Here is a 16305-nt window from a genome sequence, read left to right on the forward strand (position 1 = left end):
GGTTCGAGCCACCAGGCCTCCGCTCCACAAGAGAGGAGGGGGTGCCAGGCATTGGGGGCCCATGTTCACCCTGTGGGACGCTTCCCACGTCCTGTTTTCTTGCGCTTACGAAGAGGATGTTTAACTTTTAGCAAAGAAACTTGCTTCCTCCAGCAGGGCCGGGGGTTTGGGGGACAGGAGCCAGGCTCTGAACTCTCCAGGCTCTTCCCGAAGTAGGGTGTCGGCCTGCAGCTCCCACCCGGCACCCCACTGAGTGTAAAGGTGTCCTTCCCTTGGCCTCCTGGAGGGGTCAAGGAAGGGGGAGCTGCCAGGCCAGCTCTTTCCCGGAGGGGGCATCTTAGCAGTGTAAGGGAACAAGGGGGGTGGCCCAGGGGCAGGGGACTAGGACTTTGCTGCCCATGGGGCTGCTTTGAGGAAAGGAAGTGACTGGAAAGAGTTACTCCGTGGGGAGCCTGCATGAAAGGACAGATCGGAATCCCATATGCAGCCGAGCAAGTGGGACTTTGCTTTCACAGAGAAGAAATCATTAATTCCTCCCACAAATATGTATTGAGCAATTACTATGTGTAAAGCATTGTCTTAAGTGCTTTGCCTGTGTTAATTGTCTCAATAGCCCAATGAGTTAGGCGTTATTAGGCCCTTGAGGAAGCTGAGACTCAGTGAGGTTTAGGAATTTGCTTGTTTAGCCACACAGCTAATAAGTGGCAGAGCTGAGAAAGCTTTTGCTGTTAACTGCTTCACCGTGTCCCTCCCTCCCCTGGATGCTACCGGGCAGTGAGCTGTTTTAATCAAAGGTCTCCTTAGAACTGACGATAACCCAAAGTGACTTTTAACAGATTTCACGGGACTCCCATGTGTCACACAAGGGTCTGCTTTACTGAACCAACACAAACCTTAAATGACCCTGAGAAGGAGCCCTACTTTGATGAACTAATAAAGTTTTCTTATCCCTGGCACAGCCTCAAGGCCTGGGTCCTGCTTAAAGACATCTGTTCCTTCTAAAGCAGGTTCCTCTACGCAGCCAGATCACACTTTCCCTTTGTTTTCCCACTGCCATACCGGCTTATGTTGAGCACCTGCTATCTGCAGTGCCCTGAAACTTACGGGAGCTGTGGGGTTCTTAGAGCTGGCTGGAGGCTCATCTCTCCCCTAGAAGAGTTCCTTTGGCAGAAATAAAAGTAATGCTACTAATACGACATTAGATAAGTGGCCTTTGTTGAGCACCTGCTGTGTGCCTGGTAGCCCTGTGTTGGTCCATGTTGGAAGGCCAGTGGGGGCAGGCCCTGGGAGGGAAGGGGAGCAATCAGAGCAGGAGGCTGTGGCAGGGAGGTGGCAAATGGATGCAGAGGGGAGGGGGGTTGCCTTTTATTTTTTAAATCCAAATAAGGTATGCTAGTTATTTGGACGGGACACTTCAGACTTGAAATATGGATACCTGCATCCCCGCCCCCCACCTTTAGCCACCTGGGTCACAGCCTCTGGTGACAGGTGTCTCTTTCCCTGGCCAGCCGGTAGCACAGATGTGTAATGGCTCTGGGTGGGGGAGGGGTATGAGGGGAGAGAGAAATCAGAGTAGATAGGAAAGGAGACGGAGGCTGGAGGAGGCTGGGCAGAAGTGTGTGTATGTGTGTGTGCACGCGTGTGTGTGAATATGCTAAGTGTATCTCACCTGCCTGTTCTCAGCCACAGCCACATATATGTGAGCTGTGCCTGCGTCTTCCTATGTAACTTGTCTGGTGCTGTGTTCTGTCTACAGTCGCCTGCCCAACTTGTGCTTTTTTTTTTTTTTTTGAGATGGAGTCTCACTCTGTCACCTGGGCCGGAGTGCAGTGGCGAGATCTCAGCTCACTGCAACCTCCGACTTCCAGGTTCAAGCAATTCTCTTGCCTCAGCCTCCCGAGTAGCTGGGATTACAGGCGCCCGCCACCACGCCCAGCTAATTTCTTTTTGTATTTTTAGTAGAGACGGTGTTTCGCCACGTTGGCCAGGCTGATCTCGAACTCCTGACCTCATGATTCACCTGCCTTGGCCTCCCAAAGTGCTGGGATTACAGTCATGAGCCACTGCGCCCGGCCCAACTCATGCTTTTTTTTTTTTTTTTTTTTTTTTTTTTGGCAACCGTGTGCATTGGTACTGTCTGTCCGCGCAGTTTATCTATATGTTGTTGTGTGCGTGTGTTGCTTGGGTGTTTGTCTCCTTTGTAATAGTCATGGGTGACGAGTGTGTCATCAGAGTACTTGTCCCTCCTATGTGTGTATCTGTGCGCACGTGTCTTTCTTTGTGTGTCTGCTGCTGTATTTGTGTCTCTCCTTAATGAGTGGCTGCAGGTATGTGTGCCCTCGGGGTGTTTCTTCTGGTGCGGTGGTATGAGTACTATCTGGTTCTCCTGTTTCTTCCTTGTGTAGCTTTCCATGTAGTTTCTGGATTTTTTCTTTGCAACGATAGTAAGCGTACTCTGCATTCCTGTGCTTTGTGTTGGTGTGCTGGTATATGCTTTCCCTGTATGCTTCTTTTCTGACTTGATTTGTGACTAGCTGTGTGTGTACACGGCTGTGTGCAGCCATTTGCTGAAATGCTGTTGTGTGTGTGTGTGTGTGTGTGTGAGAGAGAGAGAGAGAGAGAGAGAGAGAGAGAAAGAGACTACAGCTTTTCTGTTTGTACAAAATTCATGTCAGCCTATGAGTGCTTCTGTCTGTGACTGGAGCTGTATGTGGTTACATGTGGTCATAAGTGCACATTCAAGTTCACATACACAGAGATATGATTTTAGGGCTTGGACCTGGAAGTTTGTCTCCAGGGTCATCTGAACCTGGATTCAGGTTCAGATCCAGGGCCATCTGAAACTGGATCGTGTGTGTGGGAAAGACCCAGGACCCATGAACGATGTCATCAGCTGTGTGTAATCGTCTGTGTGCTCTGTGTGCGGCTGTGAATCTGTGTGTGTGATTTACCTGTTGATTGTCTTTGGCATGGCTGTGGGTCCAGCGGCAATGATGTTCAGGAGTCTAGAGTGTCTGGAAATTGGCATAAGCCAATTTGTGTTAGTCTGTGCTCTCTGTGAGCGGCTCTGAGCCTGTGGGTATTGATAGTTGTAAGACTGTCGTCACTCCGTGTGGCCACGTGTGTGACTGTCCCATGAGCCTGTGCTCTTAATGTGAAGTGGTGAGTCTGTATGTGTTCATGTCTGTCAGTCTTTATTCTCTTGTGTGGCTGTGAGTCTTTGTTCACTTCTGTGAGTGATGGTGAGTTGGCCCCTGTATCTGAGCCCCTTGATGGGGCTGTGATGGGGCCTGTTGTGTAGCTGCGATCCCTGAGTGCACAGGAGTCTCTCTCCTGCTGTGGGGAAGTAAACGCCCCATCCCTTGTCCTCCTCCAACTGCGGGTGGGGTGAGGGCATCTAGGCCAGCTTTGAAGCCCCAGCCAGCTCCTGGCCTTTCCGGGAATTCTGTGTTCCCTGTCGGGGGTGGGCAGGTGGGCAAGGGGCCCAGACAGAGGCCTCTTGTCCACCTGGGCTTCAAGCAGCCCAGTCGAGGTGGGCCCAGACCCCAAGTCCACCCTGCCTGACATCCTGTAGTAGACATGTGCCTTGCCTGGGACAGGCATGCCTGTCATATGCCTGGAAGGGAATGAACAGACGGACTCCCATAGAAGACAGACGGACAGACAGATAGTGGGACTTCTCAGGGCTTGGACAAGCCCCACCCCACGCTTGGGGTGGGGTCCAGGACTACAGTGCCCGCCCAGTTTGCAGGCAGTGTGAGTTCACAGTCCACATTCCCCACCCAGCCACAAATGCTCTCCCTGCCTCCCTCTGGGGGCCTCCAAGATCTAGGGTCCTCTCGTGACTAGGCTGTCTGCCTGAGGTCTGCCTGGAATAGCCTGGCTACTATCCCTGCACCTGTTCTGCTGCTGTCTCCAGGCCTCTCTGCCTGAATCTGCCTCTCTCTGCCTATTTTCTTCTCTGCCTCAACCACTCCCTCTGTCCCTTTGTCTCTCTGAGCTGGTGTGTCTGGTCCTACCCTCTGTTTGGGGAGCTGTCTGGCTCTGTCCCCCACCTCTTTGCCAGTCTGTGTCTCCTGTCTATGACTGAGCCCGACTGCCTGTTGCCTTTCTGCAGGTGTTTCCACGAGCCTATCCCTACCCACCTGTCTGTTTCTGAGTGTGCCTGTGCGTCCCTTTCTCTCTGTCTCTGCCTGTCTACCAAGATCCCCTAGCATCCCCTCCTCCCACCCATCTGTCTTTCTGTTCCTTCTGTGGTCTGTCTGTTCCTGTGCTGTTTCTCATGGCTGCTTTCTTTGTAACTTCGTTTCTCCTACTCTCTGTCTCCTCTCTGCACCTTTTTCTGCCATCCATCCCATCTTGCTGTCCGTCTGCTCTGTGAGTCCATCCCCTCTGTCTGCCTGTCACTCTCTCTAGCTGTGGGTCTACACCCGCAATCTTTCAGGCCATTCCCCGCCCCCACCAACACACAAACAAACCTCTGTCTCCCTCCAAGTGGGTCCAGATAGGGGGCGCCCCTTCTCCACCTCTTCCCCCGCCCAGGGCCAGAAGGAGGGAAACGAAATTAAAATTAACATTTCTTCTCAGAAAAAAAAAAAAAAGTACCGCCCAGAGCAGGAGTCTGAGTTGCGGCCACTTCAGGAGCTGAGAGGAGCAGGTAGGTGAGGAGGAAGCGTGGGCTGCGGGGATGGTGTTCCTGGGGGCCTGAGATATGAGTAGGGGTCCTGGGAAGGGGCTTGGGGTTCCTTGGAGACATTTTAGCACTAGTGGAGAATGGAATGGCGTGACTGTGGGGGCGTCCTTTTGGTACCTTGATCCCAGGAAGTGAATTCAGGTGTGGGTGGGAGGCTCCGGAGGGCGCTGGTGGCGGGGGATGGGACTCCTTGAGACCCCTCCGTGTCCCAGGAACAGGATTCAGGACTTGGGAAAAGGATTTCCTGAGCCAGTTTGAGCTCTAATGGGGACCTTGAATGGGGATTTCTGAGATACCTCCTTCCCAAGGAGTAAGCGCGGGAGGGGGCTGGGGTTTCTTCAGAGACGCTCTACCCACAAGACAGGGACTCCAGGCTCGAGTGGGAATTGCAGAGACACCCCCACCCCAGGAAACTCATTAGGCCACAGGAGGGGGTCTTTAATGGTCTCAGAGACTGCTTTTCCTCCGGAGGGGAAATGAGGGCTCGGGCCAGGTTCCTGAGACACCCCACACCCCACACCCAGGAAGTTTCTCAAGTCTGGAAGTGTCTCCAAATTGACTTCTGTCAGAAGACGAGTGTTTAAGACTTGCTAGGGGTTCTGGAAAATACCTCTAGGCCCTAGAATCAGGGTTAAATGGGAGTCCCTGGGTCATTTCTGTCCCTGGGAAGGGGCTCGGTTCGGGGACTTGTCTTTGGCTTTTAGTGAAGATATTCAGAGTCTGCAGCGTCTGGGGCAGGGGTCTCCGAGTCTGTACCCCACCCTCAGCTCACTCAACAGGTTGCATCAGCTCTGGGCTCGGGCTTGGGGGCCCAGGCGGGAAGGAGGGGGGTGAGGGCATTAGGAGGGGTGGGGCAGCCAGGCCGACACGTGTCCCTGCAAGGAGTGAGCCGCCTGGCCACGCAGTGAGGGTGGAGGGAGGGGGGGGTGCGGGGGACCGGGGAATGAAAGACACAGATGGCAAGAGAGACAGCGTGAGTCTGGGGTCTGGGAGGAGAGGCTATCCCTTCTCCACGTGGTCGGCTCATCTGCGCTGGGGTCCGGCTGTCTCTGTTGCTTTCTCTCTCTCTCTCCCCAACTATTTCTCTCTCACTGGCTCTTTCTCTGTGTCTCTCTGAGTAACTAACTAACTGTTGGCTTCTCTCCTCTGATTCTTTTTCTTCTCTCTCTCTCATCTCTTTCTCTGTCAGCCTGCCTCCATTTCTGTCCCTGTCTGTTCCTGCTCCCCTGTCTCATCTCTTTCTCCGTCTTTCTGTCGGTCTCTATGGGACTCCCCTCCCCCTTCTTTAGCTCCCCTCACTTTGAAGCACCCTCGTTCTGTCTCTGATCCCCCCACCCCATTTCTCTGCCCACAGGATGGAACTGCAGGATGCAAAGATGAATGGAGCCCTCCCTTCGGATGCTGTGGAGTGAGTCAGGGGTCCAAGGAGGTGGGCTCGGGGATTGGGGGTCAGGGTTACCCTCTTATTGGCCCCTATTTCCCTGCCCTATCCAGCTACAGGCAGGAACGTGAGGGCTTCCTGCCCAGTCGTGGTCCTGCTCCTGGGAGCAAGCCGGTCCAGTTCATGGATGTGAGTGGCCCCACAGGATCTGTCCCGGTGGCACATTCCCCAGCTAATCTCCTCCCGCACTGCTCCCTCTTCCCCACTCCTCCTCCTCCCTGCTGTTCCCCTGCCCAGCTATCTCCCCACCACAGCTACGCACTCCTCGGTCGCTCCCCTCTCCAGATACTCCTCTTCCCCAGATATGCCCTTTCCAGCTCTCTCCCTGGCTTTGCTTCTCCCCACCCACGCTTGGGCCCAGTGGCTGCCCTCCCTATCTGCTCCCCTCCCGACCTGCCTTTCTCCTCCAGCTGTTCTTCCTCCTCCAGCACTCCCCATCCTCAGCCGATCCCCACCCGCAGTGTCTCCCCTTCCCAGCTGTTTTACCTCTGGTGGCTGCTTCACCCTCCCCTGGTCCTCTCCACTTCCAGCTGCTCCCTCCAAAATTTGTCCTTCTAGTTTCCCCCTTCCTAGCTCTCCCCTTCGCAGCTTCTTCCGTCTTCAACTCTTCTTCCCTGCTAGCCTCTTCCCTCCTCCGATGGTCTCTCCTTGGCTTCTCTCCACCCCGCTTGCTTCTTCTTCAGTCTTTCCCTGGCCCTGGCATTAGTCTCCTTACCCGGTGCCCCCTCCCAATGTGTGCCCGGGCTTTGCTCCTTGCATGCAGTTCGAGGGGAAGACATCATTTGGAATGTCAGTGTTCAACCTCAGCAATGCCATCATGGGCAGCGGCATCCTGGGGCTGGCCTATGCCATGGCCCACACAGGAGTCATCTTCTTCCTGTGAGTCCATAGGTGGCCTTCGGGGCCAGGGGTGTTGCAGGGCAGGTGGGGGGCCCGGGACCAGGTCTGAGCTGTGCCACCTGCCGCAGGGCCCTGTTGCTGTGCATTGCGCTTCTGTCGTCCTACTCCATCCACCTCCTGCTGACCTGTGCTGGTATTGTAGGTGAGACCCAGAGCCTGGATCCCAGTCCCCACTCCACCCCTTTGGACCCCAGACTCTGGACCCACATCCAGAGCTCAGCGTAGACCTTGAACCCCAAACCTCAGACCCAACTCCCTGAATGCAGACCCCAGATCCCGGACTCAGCACCCCAGAATCCACCTCCAGACCACTACACTCTACCTCTAACCCCCACCCCTCAGTCCCCAGTTCCCCAGCTCCCACCATGGTCTCAGTCTATAGTCTGGCTCCAAGACCCCTACTCTCACCTCCAGCCCTCATCCTTTTCCCTGGCCTCAGATCCCACCTCCCAGACTCTGCCCCCAAACTCAACCCCAACTGCTTAACCCCCACCTTCAGCCTCCGTCAGTCAAAGCCTGTTCCCCCAAGCTCCAACTTCCCAGCTCCCAGGCCCTCTGGCCTGCACCCCTGGCCTGGCCTCTTGGACCTTCAACCCTGTTCCTGCCTTCCCCCGCTAGGCATCCGAGCCTATGAGCAGCTGGGACAGAGGGCATTCGGGCCTGCGGGGAAGGTAGTGGTGGCCGCAGTCATCTGTCTGCACAATGTTGGGGGTGAGGACTCTGGGAGGTGGGGGTCAGCTTGGGGGGAGAGGGCGGAGTGAGGTGGGCTTCCCCAGGCTGGGCTGGGGAAGACAGGGTGGGGGCATGAAGAGAATCTTTCTGCTTACACCTCCCCCACCCGCACCAGCCATGTCCAGTTACCTGTTCATCATCAAATCTGAGCTCCCCCTGGTTATCGGCACCTTCCTGTACATGGACCCCGAGGGGTGAGTGAGCAACACCCCTTGGCTGGCCAGCAGCTCCTTGACTCTGCCTGCGAGGCCCGGTCGGTATCTTCAGCGCTGTTTGTGCAGCTGACTTCCAGGTGTTCCAGTTTGAGACTGCTGGGCAGGTCACTTGGGTCAGCATGATTCCTCTGCGTGACTGTTTCTTTGACCACAGGAGCCCAGTCGACCGTGTGCTGATTTTGTGACTTATTCTGGCTGCTTCTGGCTGGAGGCTGACTCTTTACGTCCGGTTTACTCTGCTGCTGACCATGTGTGTGTGAATGTACATAGCCAATGGACTCAGACTCTGCCTGTGGGTTTGACTCTGTCTGCCGGCCTGGCTGATTCTCTCTTGGGCTGGCTTTGTGATTGACTACAGCTGTGTCCCGTATACTGTGATTCCAACCATATGTGTCTGACCTTCGATCACTGTGACTTCCCCTGTCCAGCTGATTGTTTGAGCTTGATTCTAGGTTCATCTGGCTGAATCTGTCTAGCTGTAAGCGTACGATCGCTGACTCCAGCAGTGTGTCTGTGTGCATGTAGTACGCTGTGGTACCAACTATGTATGACTCACTCTGACTGTATGTGTCGAGCCAACTCCATCTCTGTGTTTGATTTGGTGGCTGTTCTGGTAAATTCTCTCTGGTGTGTGTGTGTGTGTGTGTGTGTGTGTGTGTGTGTGTGATCCCTGACTGTGACTATGTGTCCTCTGTATTATGGTTGCAACCATATATGCTGGACTGTTCTGATTATGCATCTGGCTGCCTGTGTGTGAGTCTGGATCCGCTGTGATGGCTCGGTATGTGTGGGGGGCATGTGCACGATGGGACTCCAGCAGGGCTAGTGTGTATGTACAGGGTGTTGCAGTGCTTGTGCTCCAGCTGCACATGTGGAGCTGCCTCTGTGTGTTTCATGAACAGCTCTGTGTGTCCAGTGGCTAACTCTGCCTCTGGTCCCATGGGCTTTGCATGGTGTGTAGATGTCTCTGGTTTTGTCAGTCTGACTCTGGTCTGTATGACATTTTTTTTTTTTTTTTTTTTTTTGGATGGAGTCTCACTCTGTCGCTCAGGCTGGAGTGCAGTGGCATGATCTCAGCTCACCATAACCTCTGCCTCCCAGGTTCAAGCGATTCTCCTTCCTCAGCCTCCTGAGTAAGTGGGATTACAGGCATGCACCACCATGCTTGGCTAATTTTTAAATTTTATTTTTTGAGACAAAGTCTTACTCTGTTGCCCAGGCTGGAGTGCAGTGGTGCCATCTCGGCTCACTGCAACCTCCGTCTCCCAGGTTCAAGTGATCCTTCTGCCTCATCCCCCATGCCCGGCTAATTTTTGTATTTTTAGTAGAGATGGGGTTTCACCATGTTGGCCAGGCTGGTCTTGAACTCCTGACCTCAGGTGATCCGCTCGCCTTGGTCTCCCAAAGTGCTGGGATTACTGGCGTGAGCCACCACACATGGTCAGTCTGACAACTTTAACCGAGTGCTTGATTTTTACTCTCTGTGTGTATCATTTTAGATTTTTGGTTTGATTCTGAGAATACTAGATAGCTGACTGTGTGACCAGAGATGTCTCATTATTATAGTTAGCTCCCATTGGTTTATTTCTGTGTAACTGTGTATGAGATAGAAAGAGACCGTGTGAATGTCTAGAACACAGGCATTCAATCAAGTTGTTTTGAATGCATGAGCAGTTGTTCAGCTGATTCTGTCTTAACTGACTGTCTTGCCTGGTCACCTTCCTCCAATATCTGTACAGATCCCACCTTTTCTCAGAGCTTGGTTCCAACAGTGTGGCCAGCTGGATGATTTCGTTTCTATTTCAGTCTTTCTTTGACTGTGCGGCCAAGTCAGTCCACAGGCATACTTTTAGGCATCCAACAAACCTTGAGCTGTTCAAACAAGCATGCATGTGTGTTTCTGACTTTTTGATGGACTCTGCATCATGGCTTGTCTACTGGATCATCAGACTGTTGATGGATCATCAGACCTGTCAGACATACCACGATCGTGACTCACTCTCTTTGTGTCTGGCACCTTGTGTTGGACTGATTTTCTCTTTCTTTCTTTCCTTTCTTCCTTCCCTCCCTCCCTCCTTTCCTCTTTCTTTCTTTCTTTCTTTCTTTCTTTCTTTCTTTCTTTCTTTCTTTCTTTCTTTCTTTCCTTCCTTCCTTCCTTCCTTCCTTCCTTTCCTTCCTTCCTTCCTTCCTTCCTTCCTTCCTTCCTTCCTTCCTTCCTTCCTTCCTTCCTTCCTTCCTTCCTTCCTTCCTTCCTTCCTTCCTTCCTTTCTTTCTTTCTTTCTTTCTTTTTCTTTCTTTCTTTCTTTTTCTTTCTCTCTCTCCCTCCCCTCCCTCCCTTCCTTCCTTCCTTCCTTCCTTCCTTCCTTCCTTCCTTCCTTCCTTCCTTCCTTCCTTCCTTCTTTCTTTTCTTTCTTTCTTTGCTTCTTTTTTTTTTTTTTTTCTTCAGGGTCTTGATCTGTCACCCAGGCTGGAGTGCAATGTCGCAACCTTGGCTCACTGCAACTTCTGCCTTCTGGGTTCAAGTGAATCTCCTGCTTCAGCCTCTTGAGTAGTTGGGATTACAGGCATGTGCCACCATACCCGGCTATTTATTTATTTATTTTGAGATGGAGTCTCACTCTGTCATCAGGCTGGAGTGCAGTGTCGCGATCTCAGCTCACTGCAAGCTCCGCCTCCCAGGTTCACGCCATTCTCCTGCCTCAACTTCCTGAGTAGCTGGGACTACAGGTGCTCCTCACCATACCCGGCTAATTTTTTTGTATTTTTAGTAGAGACAGGGTTTCACCATGTTGGCCAGGCTGGTCTCGAACTCCTGACCTCAGGTGTTCCGTCTGCCTCAGCCTCCCAAAGTGCTGGGATTACAGGCATGAGCCACTGCACCTGGCCTGGACTGATTTTTACATTGAGTCTGACTGATTTGGGGTGTTTGACCATCTGGTTGTGCATCCACTTGCGAAATCTGATGGCAAGTTTTGTTCAGCTGTGTATGTGTTAGCTGTGTCCCACCAACAGTATCTGACAATCTCATAATCAGCTTGACTATTTTTGTCAACCCTGTTGTGCCGTTTGTCACTGTAACCACCTGAATGACTTCTCATAGCTGAGGCTGTCAGCTTAACTCTCCTGACTTAGGGCAGAAAGCTGCCTGTTCAACTGTCTTCTGTGAGTGTCGGCCTGACAGTTTCCTTTGACTGGCGGCTAGGCACTGTGTCTTCCTGTCTCTCTAGGGACTGGTTCTTGAAGGGAAACCTCCTCATCATCATCGTCAGTGTGTTAATCATCCTGCCCCTGGCCCTCATGAAACACTTGGGTAAGAGGCTCCCTGGGTTGGCCATTGGGTAGTAGGGTTAGACAGAAGAAGCCAGACTGAGAAAACCCCTATTCATTTTCAAGGGCTGCAGAACACCAGGAGAGCTTATTTGATGTGGGCTTGAACAGATTAGCAGGAGTTTGCTATGGAGGGGAGGTTTTTCTGGGTGGAAGTAGAAGCTTATGCAAAGGCAACTGGGGTGGGCAGACCTTGAAGGCCAGACTGGGTGTTTGGAGTTCACTGTACGGGGTTCCATTGATTTTTTTTTTTTTTGAGACTGAGTCTCGCTCTGTCACCCAGGCTGGAGTGGTGCAATGGCGTGGTCTCGGCTCACTGCAACCTCTGCCTCCCGGGTTCAAGCGATTCTCCTGCCTCAGTCTCCCGAGTAGCTGGGACTACAGGTGCGTGCCACCACACCTGGCTAATTTTTGTATTTTTAGTAGAGATGGGGCTTTGCCATGTTGGTCAGGCTGGTCTCGAACTCCTGACCTCAGGTGATCCACCCGCCTAGGCCTCCCAAAGTGCTGGGATTACAGGTGTGAGCCACCACGCCTGGCTGATTTCTGAGACTCTGTATTTTGCCCCTCTTAGGCTACCTGGGGTACACCAGTGGTCTCTCACTGACCTGCATGCTGTTTTTCCTGGTTTCGGTGAGTCACAGAGAAGCGGGGAGAGAGTTTGGGACATTGGGACATAGCCTCCCCCATGACCTGGCTTCCCCGATGCCCCCATCCTCAGGTCATCTACAAGAAGTTCCAGCTTGGCTGTGCTATAGGCCGCAATGAAACAGCAATGGAGAGTGAAGCTCCCGTGGGACTCCACAACCAAGGGCTCAACAGCAGCTGTGAGGCCCAGATGTTCACAGTTGACTCACAGGTGTGTGTGCAGGCATGTAGGAGATTGCAACACACTCAGGCCCTCTGGTTCTGTCACACGGTGCATCCTGTTCAGAGTGGAGCTGGATATTGGACACTGGGGGCTTCTGTGTGTCTGATATGGAGGGCAATTACAGGGCGGGAGGGGGATGGGAAGAAGGGGATGAACCCCTGTGGGCTCTAATCCCATGTACTCGGGCATTCCCCTAGATGTCCTACACAGTGCCCATTATGGCTTTTGCTTTTGTCTGCCACCCTGAGGTGCTGCCCATCTATACGGAGCTCTGCCGGTGAGTGGGCAGGCAAGTGGGCCTGCATGATGGGCCAGCAAGTGGGGCGGTAACCGGAATGTCTGACGCTCCCTACAGCAGTCCTGGGACTGTCACTTGGTGGAAGCTAGGTTGTGCCATGGGAGGGGTTTGGGGTGGTCAGGAAGTCTTGGGGGATTCAGGCTAGTGACGGTTTGCTGATCGGGGCTTAAGTATTCTCCTATTTTAATATCCAGCACAAATGTGGATGGACAGAGTCAGGAAGCAGAGATCAGATGATCAGATGGAGGGGGTGATATGCATGGCTGGTGGTATGGGGATGGGGAGGTACGGACAGACAGGCGGAGGCAGGGATGATATGATGGGAGATGTGTGGATGATCAGACAGAGGGACAGCATGGATGGTCAGATGGAAGAGGCAGTGGCAGTCAGATGCAGGGGAGAGGGAGATGGTCACATGGCGGGGAGATATGGATGGTCAGAGAGGGGGTTTTGGCTAGTCACAGGGGAGGCAGAGACGGGTGTCCCCATGTGTGCCAGCTGAATGTCAGTCTGGGAGAAGGGGACTCTGGAGGGCGGAGGCTGGCTTTGAGGGACCTGGGGCAAGTCCCAGGGTCTGGGCATGACAGTTCCACGACCTCTACACCTCAGGCCCTCCAAGCTCAGGATGCAGGCCGTGGCCAACGTGTCCATTGGGGCCATGTTCTGCATGTATGGGCTCACGGCGACCTTTGGATACCTCACCTTCTACAGTGAGTGGGGCTGCGGCTAGGGCTGGGGGGAGGGGGAAGGCCTGGGGCGGGAGCCTCTGAGCTCTTTCCTTCTGTGACCACGGATCTGTCAGTTTCCAAACAGAAGGTGTGCCTCACTTATGTGGATTTTGTCACTGTGCATGTATGTATGGGTTTCTGGGGCATTGGTCTTGGTGCTGTCTCCACATCCTGCATCCCGTACCCCCTGTCTCATGGTCCAGGCAACGTGGAGGCAGAGATGCTGCACATGTACAGCCAGAAGGACCCTCTCATCCTCTGTGTGCGCCTGGCCGTGCTGCTCGCGGTGACCCTCACTGTGCCAGTCGTGCTGTTCCCGGTGCGTGGGGCCCATGGCTCAGAGGGACATGGATGGATGGGTATAGGGTGTAGGCATGGATGTGTGGGTCGAGGCTGGAGACAGGAGTGGATGGATGGATGAAGGAGGCAAGGATGGACAGATAGAAAAGGGCAGCATTTTCAGATGGACAGAGATGGCAAAAATCGATAGAAGTGGGAAGGACATAGATAGCAGGAGAGAGAGGGTCAGGGGACAGGGTAGTCAGTCAGAGGGAGGAGGTACAGATGGTTGGCTAGAAAGAAGAAGGAGTCAGGAAGGGTCAGTTGGAGGGTAGAAACCAGGATGGACAGAAAAAGGGTGGAGGCTGAAGTGATGGGATGTAGGAGGGTCAAGGCTCCGAGATGGGGAGGCGGAACTAATTAGACAGAGGAGGGAGGTAGAGGTCAGGTGGAGAGAGGCAGGTCACACAGGGTGGAAGGACCGGTGGATGGTCAGACAGAAGGAGAGGCGAAGATGGTCAGCTAGAGGAGGAGGCAAGGATTTCAGACAGTGGGTGCGGGTGCCGATGGGTGTTCAGACAGAAGGAAGAGATGTGGATTGTCAGAGGATGGAGGCAGGAAGCCCATTCAGAACATGGAGACACAGATGATGGGTTAGGCAGGGTGAAGCCATGGATAGTCAGAGGGAGGGGAAATCAGGGATCTCAGACAGAGGGTGGAGCTAAAGACAGATGATCATGTGGAAGGGGGGCAGCACTAGGGTCCTGACTTCTGTCCCACCCTACTCTGGCCACAGATCCGCCGGGCCCTGCAGCAGCTGCTTTTCCCAGGCAAGGCCTTCAGCTGGCCGCGACATGTGGCCATAGCTCTGATCCTGCTTGTTTTGGTCAATGTCCTTGTCATCTGTGTGCCAACCATCCAGGATATCTTTGGAGTTATCGGTCAGTAAACCTCACCCCAGTCCCATATCCCATCTAATGTGGGCCTTGTCCCCAAGTCAGGTTGACTCCTGTCCCTCCTTCTTGTCCTCCAGGGTCCACCTCAGCCCCCAGCCTCATCTTCATCCTCCCCAGCATCTTCTACCTCCGCATTGTACCCTCTGAGGTGGAGCCTTTCTTATCCTGGCCCAAGATCCAGGTAAGCATTCCAGGGCAGAGCTAGGGAGAGAGGGAGCACTCCAAGGAGGGAGTGCTCACTCCAGGATGGTTGGAGGTGAAAGGGACATGCATAGGAGGGGGCTGGGAGAGCATATGAAAGAATGGTCTGGAAGAATGAAGGTGATTGTCTTAGGAAGGGGCAGAGGAGACAGAGCACCAGCAGGGTCCAGGAAGACAGGGAGCACTCAAACAGGGGCTGGCATAGAGGGAGCATTCTCCAGACAGATGGAAGGAGTACTATTGGGAAGAGAGCTGGAAGCACCTTCAAGAAGGAGGATGGAGGAACGTACTCTCTATGGGTCCTGGGAAGGTGGAAGGAGGACTCGCAGAAAGGGGCTGGCTGTAAGGAAGGAGAGGGCACACAGAGGAGGGTCAGGAATGGATGAAGCACTCTCTGAAGGAGGTGGAAGACTTGAGGAATATTCTCAGAAGGCAATTGGGTGAGGAGTCCCAACCAGCCCCATCTTGTCTCTCTGGCCCGCAGGCCCTGTGCTTTGGAGTCCTGGGAGTCCTCTTCATGGCCGTCAGTCTAGGCTTTATGTTTGCCAACTGGGCCACAGGCCAGAGCCGCCTGTCTGGACACTGATCAGGCCCTGCTGGCCCAGGTCCCTGTGCAAATGCACATGGAGGGGTCGGGGCCGCTCCCTAGGGTCCCTCCTGCCCAGCATGTGGAGGCGGCTGGTTCCCATGAACGTGGTTGTCAGAGGCGGGGGACAGCAGAGGCTGCAGACTGGCCCACTTCCCTCCTCCCCAGGGATGCCAAACTTGGATCATGGCCCTAATCCCATCCCCAACCCCATGGGAGGAGGAGGAGGAGGAGGAGGAGGAGGAGGAGGAGGAGAAGGAGGAGAAGGTGGCGGAGGAGGAGGAGGGCAGGTCCTGGCGGAGCCTTTGCCCAGCCCAGTCCTCTCTGCCTCCTCCTGGCTGAAGCTGTTTGTCAGGATTACCCTCGGGCTAAAGAGGAAAAATAAAGATGTTGAGCTACCACTCTGGACTCAGCCTTCTGATCTTTCTCTGAGTCTTGCTGGGGGAGCCTGCCGGAGTCCAGGCTGGAGCAAACTGAAGCCCTACGAGTGGGACTGTGCCTGCTCATGCGTTCACTCACTTCACTCTTTCAGTAACTTGCTACTCAACTTAATATTTCACTCACTTGGCCAGGAGCAGTGACTCACACCTGTAATTCCAGCACTTTGGGAGGTTGAGGCCGGTGGATCACCTGAAATCACGAGTTTGAGATCAGCCTGGCCACCATGGCAAACCCCATCTCTACTAAAAAATGCTAAAATTAACTGGTTGTGGTGGCGCATGCTGTAGTCCCAGCTACTTGGGAGGCTGAGACAGGAGAATCACTTGAACTCGGGAGGCGAAGGTTGCAGTGAGCTGAGATCGTGTCACTGTACTCCAGCCTAGGCAACAGAGTGAGACTGCATCTCACACACACAAAAAAAGACTTCACACATTCACTCAGTAAATATCTACTGAAAGCCTACTGGGTGCCAGGCACTATTGTAGGTGCTGGGGATATAGCAGTGAACCAAGCAGACAGTAGTGCCCTGGAGTTGATGTTCTGACACATGAGTGGGCAAATCCATCCTGCTGCCTATTTTGGTATGGCCCTTGAACTAAGACTGGCTTTCATATTTCTAAATGATTGAAAAAAGGTG

At 53.6% G+C, this 16305-nt stretch overlaps 1 protein-coding gene across 1 annotated transcript; it reads left to right on the plus strand.

The window, feature by feature from the left end:
• Window positions 1-6047: 6047 nt before the first annotated feature.
• Window positions 6048-15365, plus strand: LOC105493891 (solute carrier family 38 member 5). Its single transcript, XM_071088809.1, has 15 exons — window positions 6048-6101; window positions 6188-6263; window positions 6898-7013; window positions 7103-7176; window positions 7653-7745; window positions 7882-7960; window positions 11209-11291; window positions 11883-11941; window positions 12030-12167; window positions 12377-12456; window positions 13087-13187; window positions 13409-13524; window positions 14281-14425; window positions 14518-14621; window positions 15126-15365. Exons 1-15 carry the CDS (start codon window positions 6049-6051, stop codon window positions 15225-15227), a joined length of 1419 nt encoding a protein of 472 aa, XP_070944910.1. The 5' UTR covers window position 6048; the 3' UTR covers window positions 15228-15365.
• The last annotated feature ends 940 nt before the right edge of the window (window positions 15366-16305 follow it).

The sequence above is a fragment of the Macaca nemestrina genome, chromosome X, assembly GCF_043159975.1.
Source record: "Macaca nemestrina isolate mMacNem1 chromosome X, mMacNem.hap1, whole genome shotgun sequence".
NCBI classification, from domain to species: Eukaryota; Metazoa; Chordata; class Mammalia; order Primates; family Cercopithecidae; genus Macaca; species Macaca nemestrina.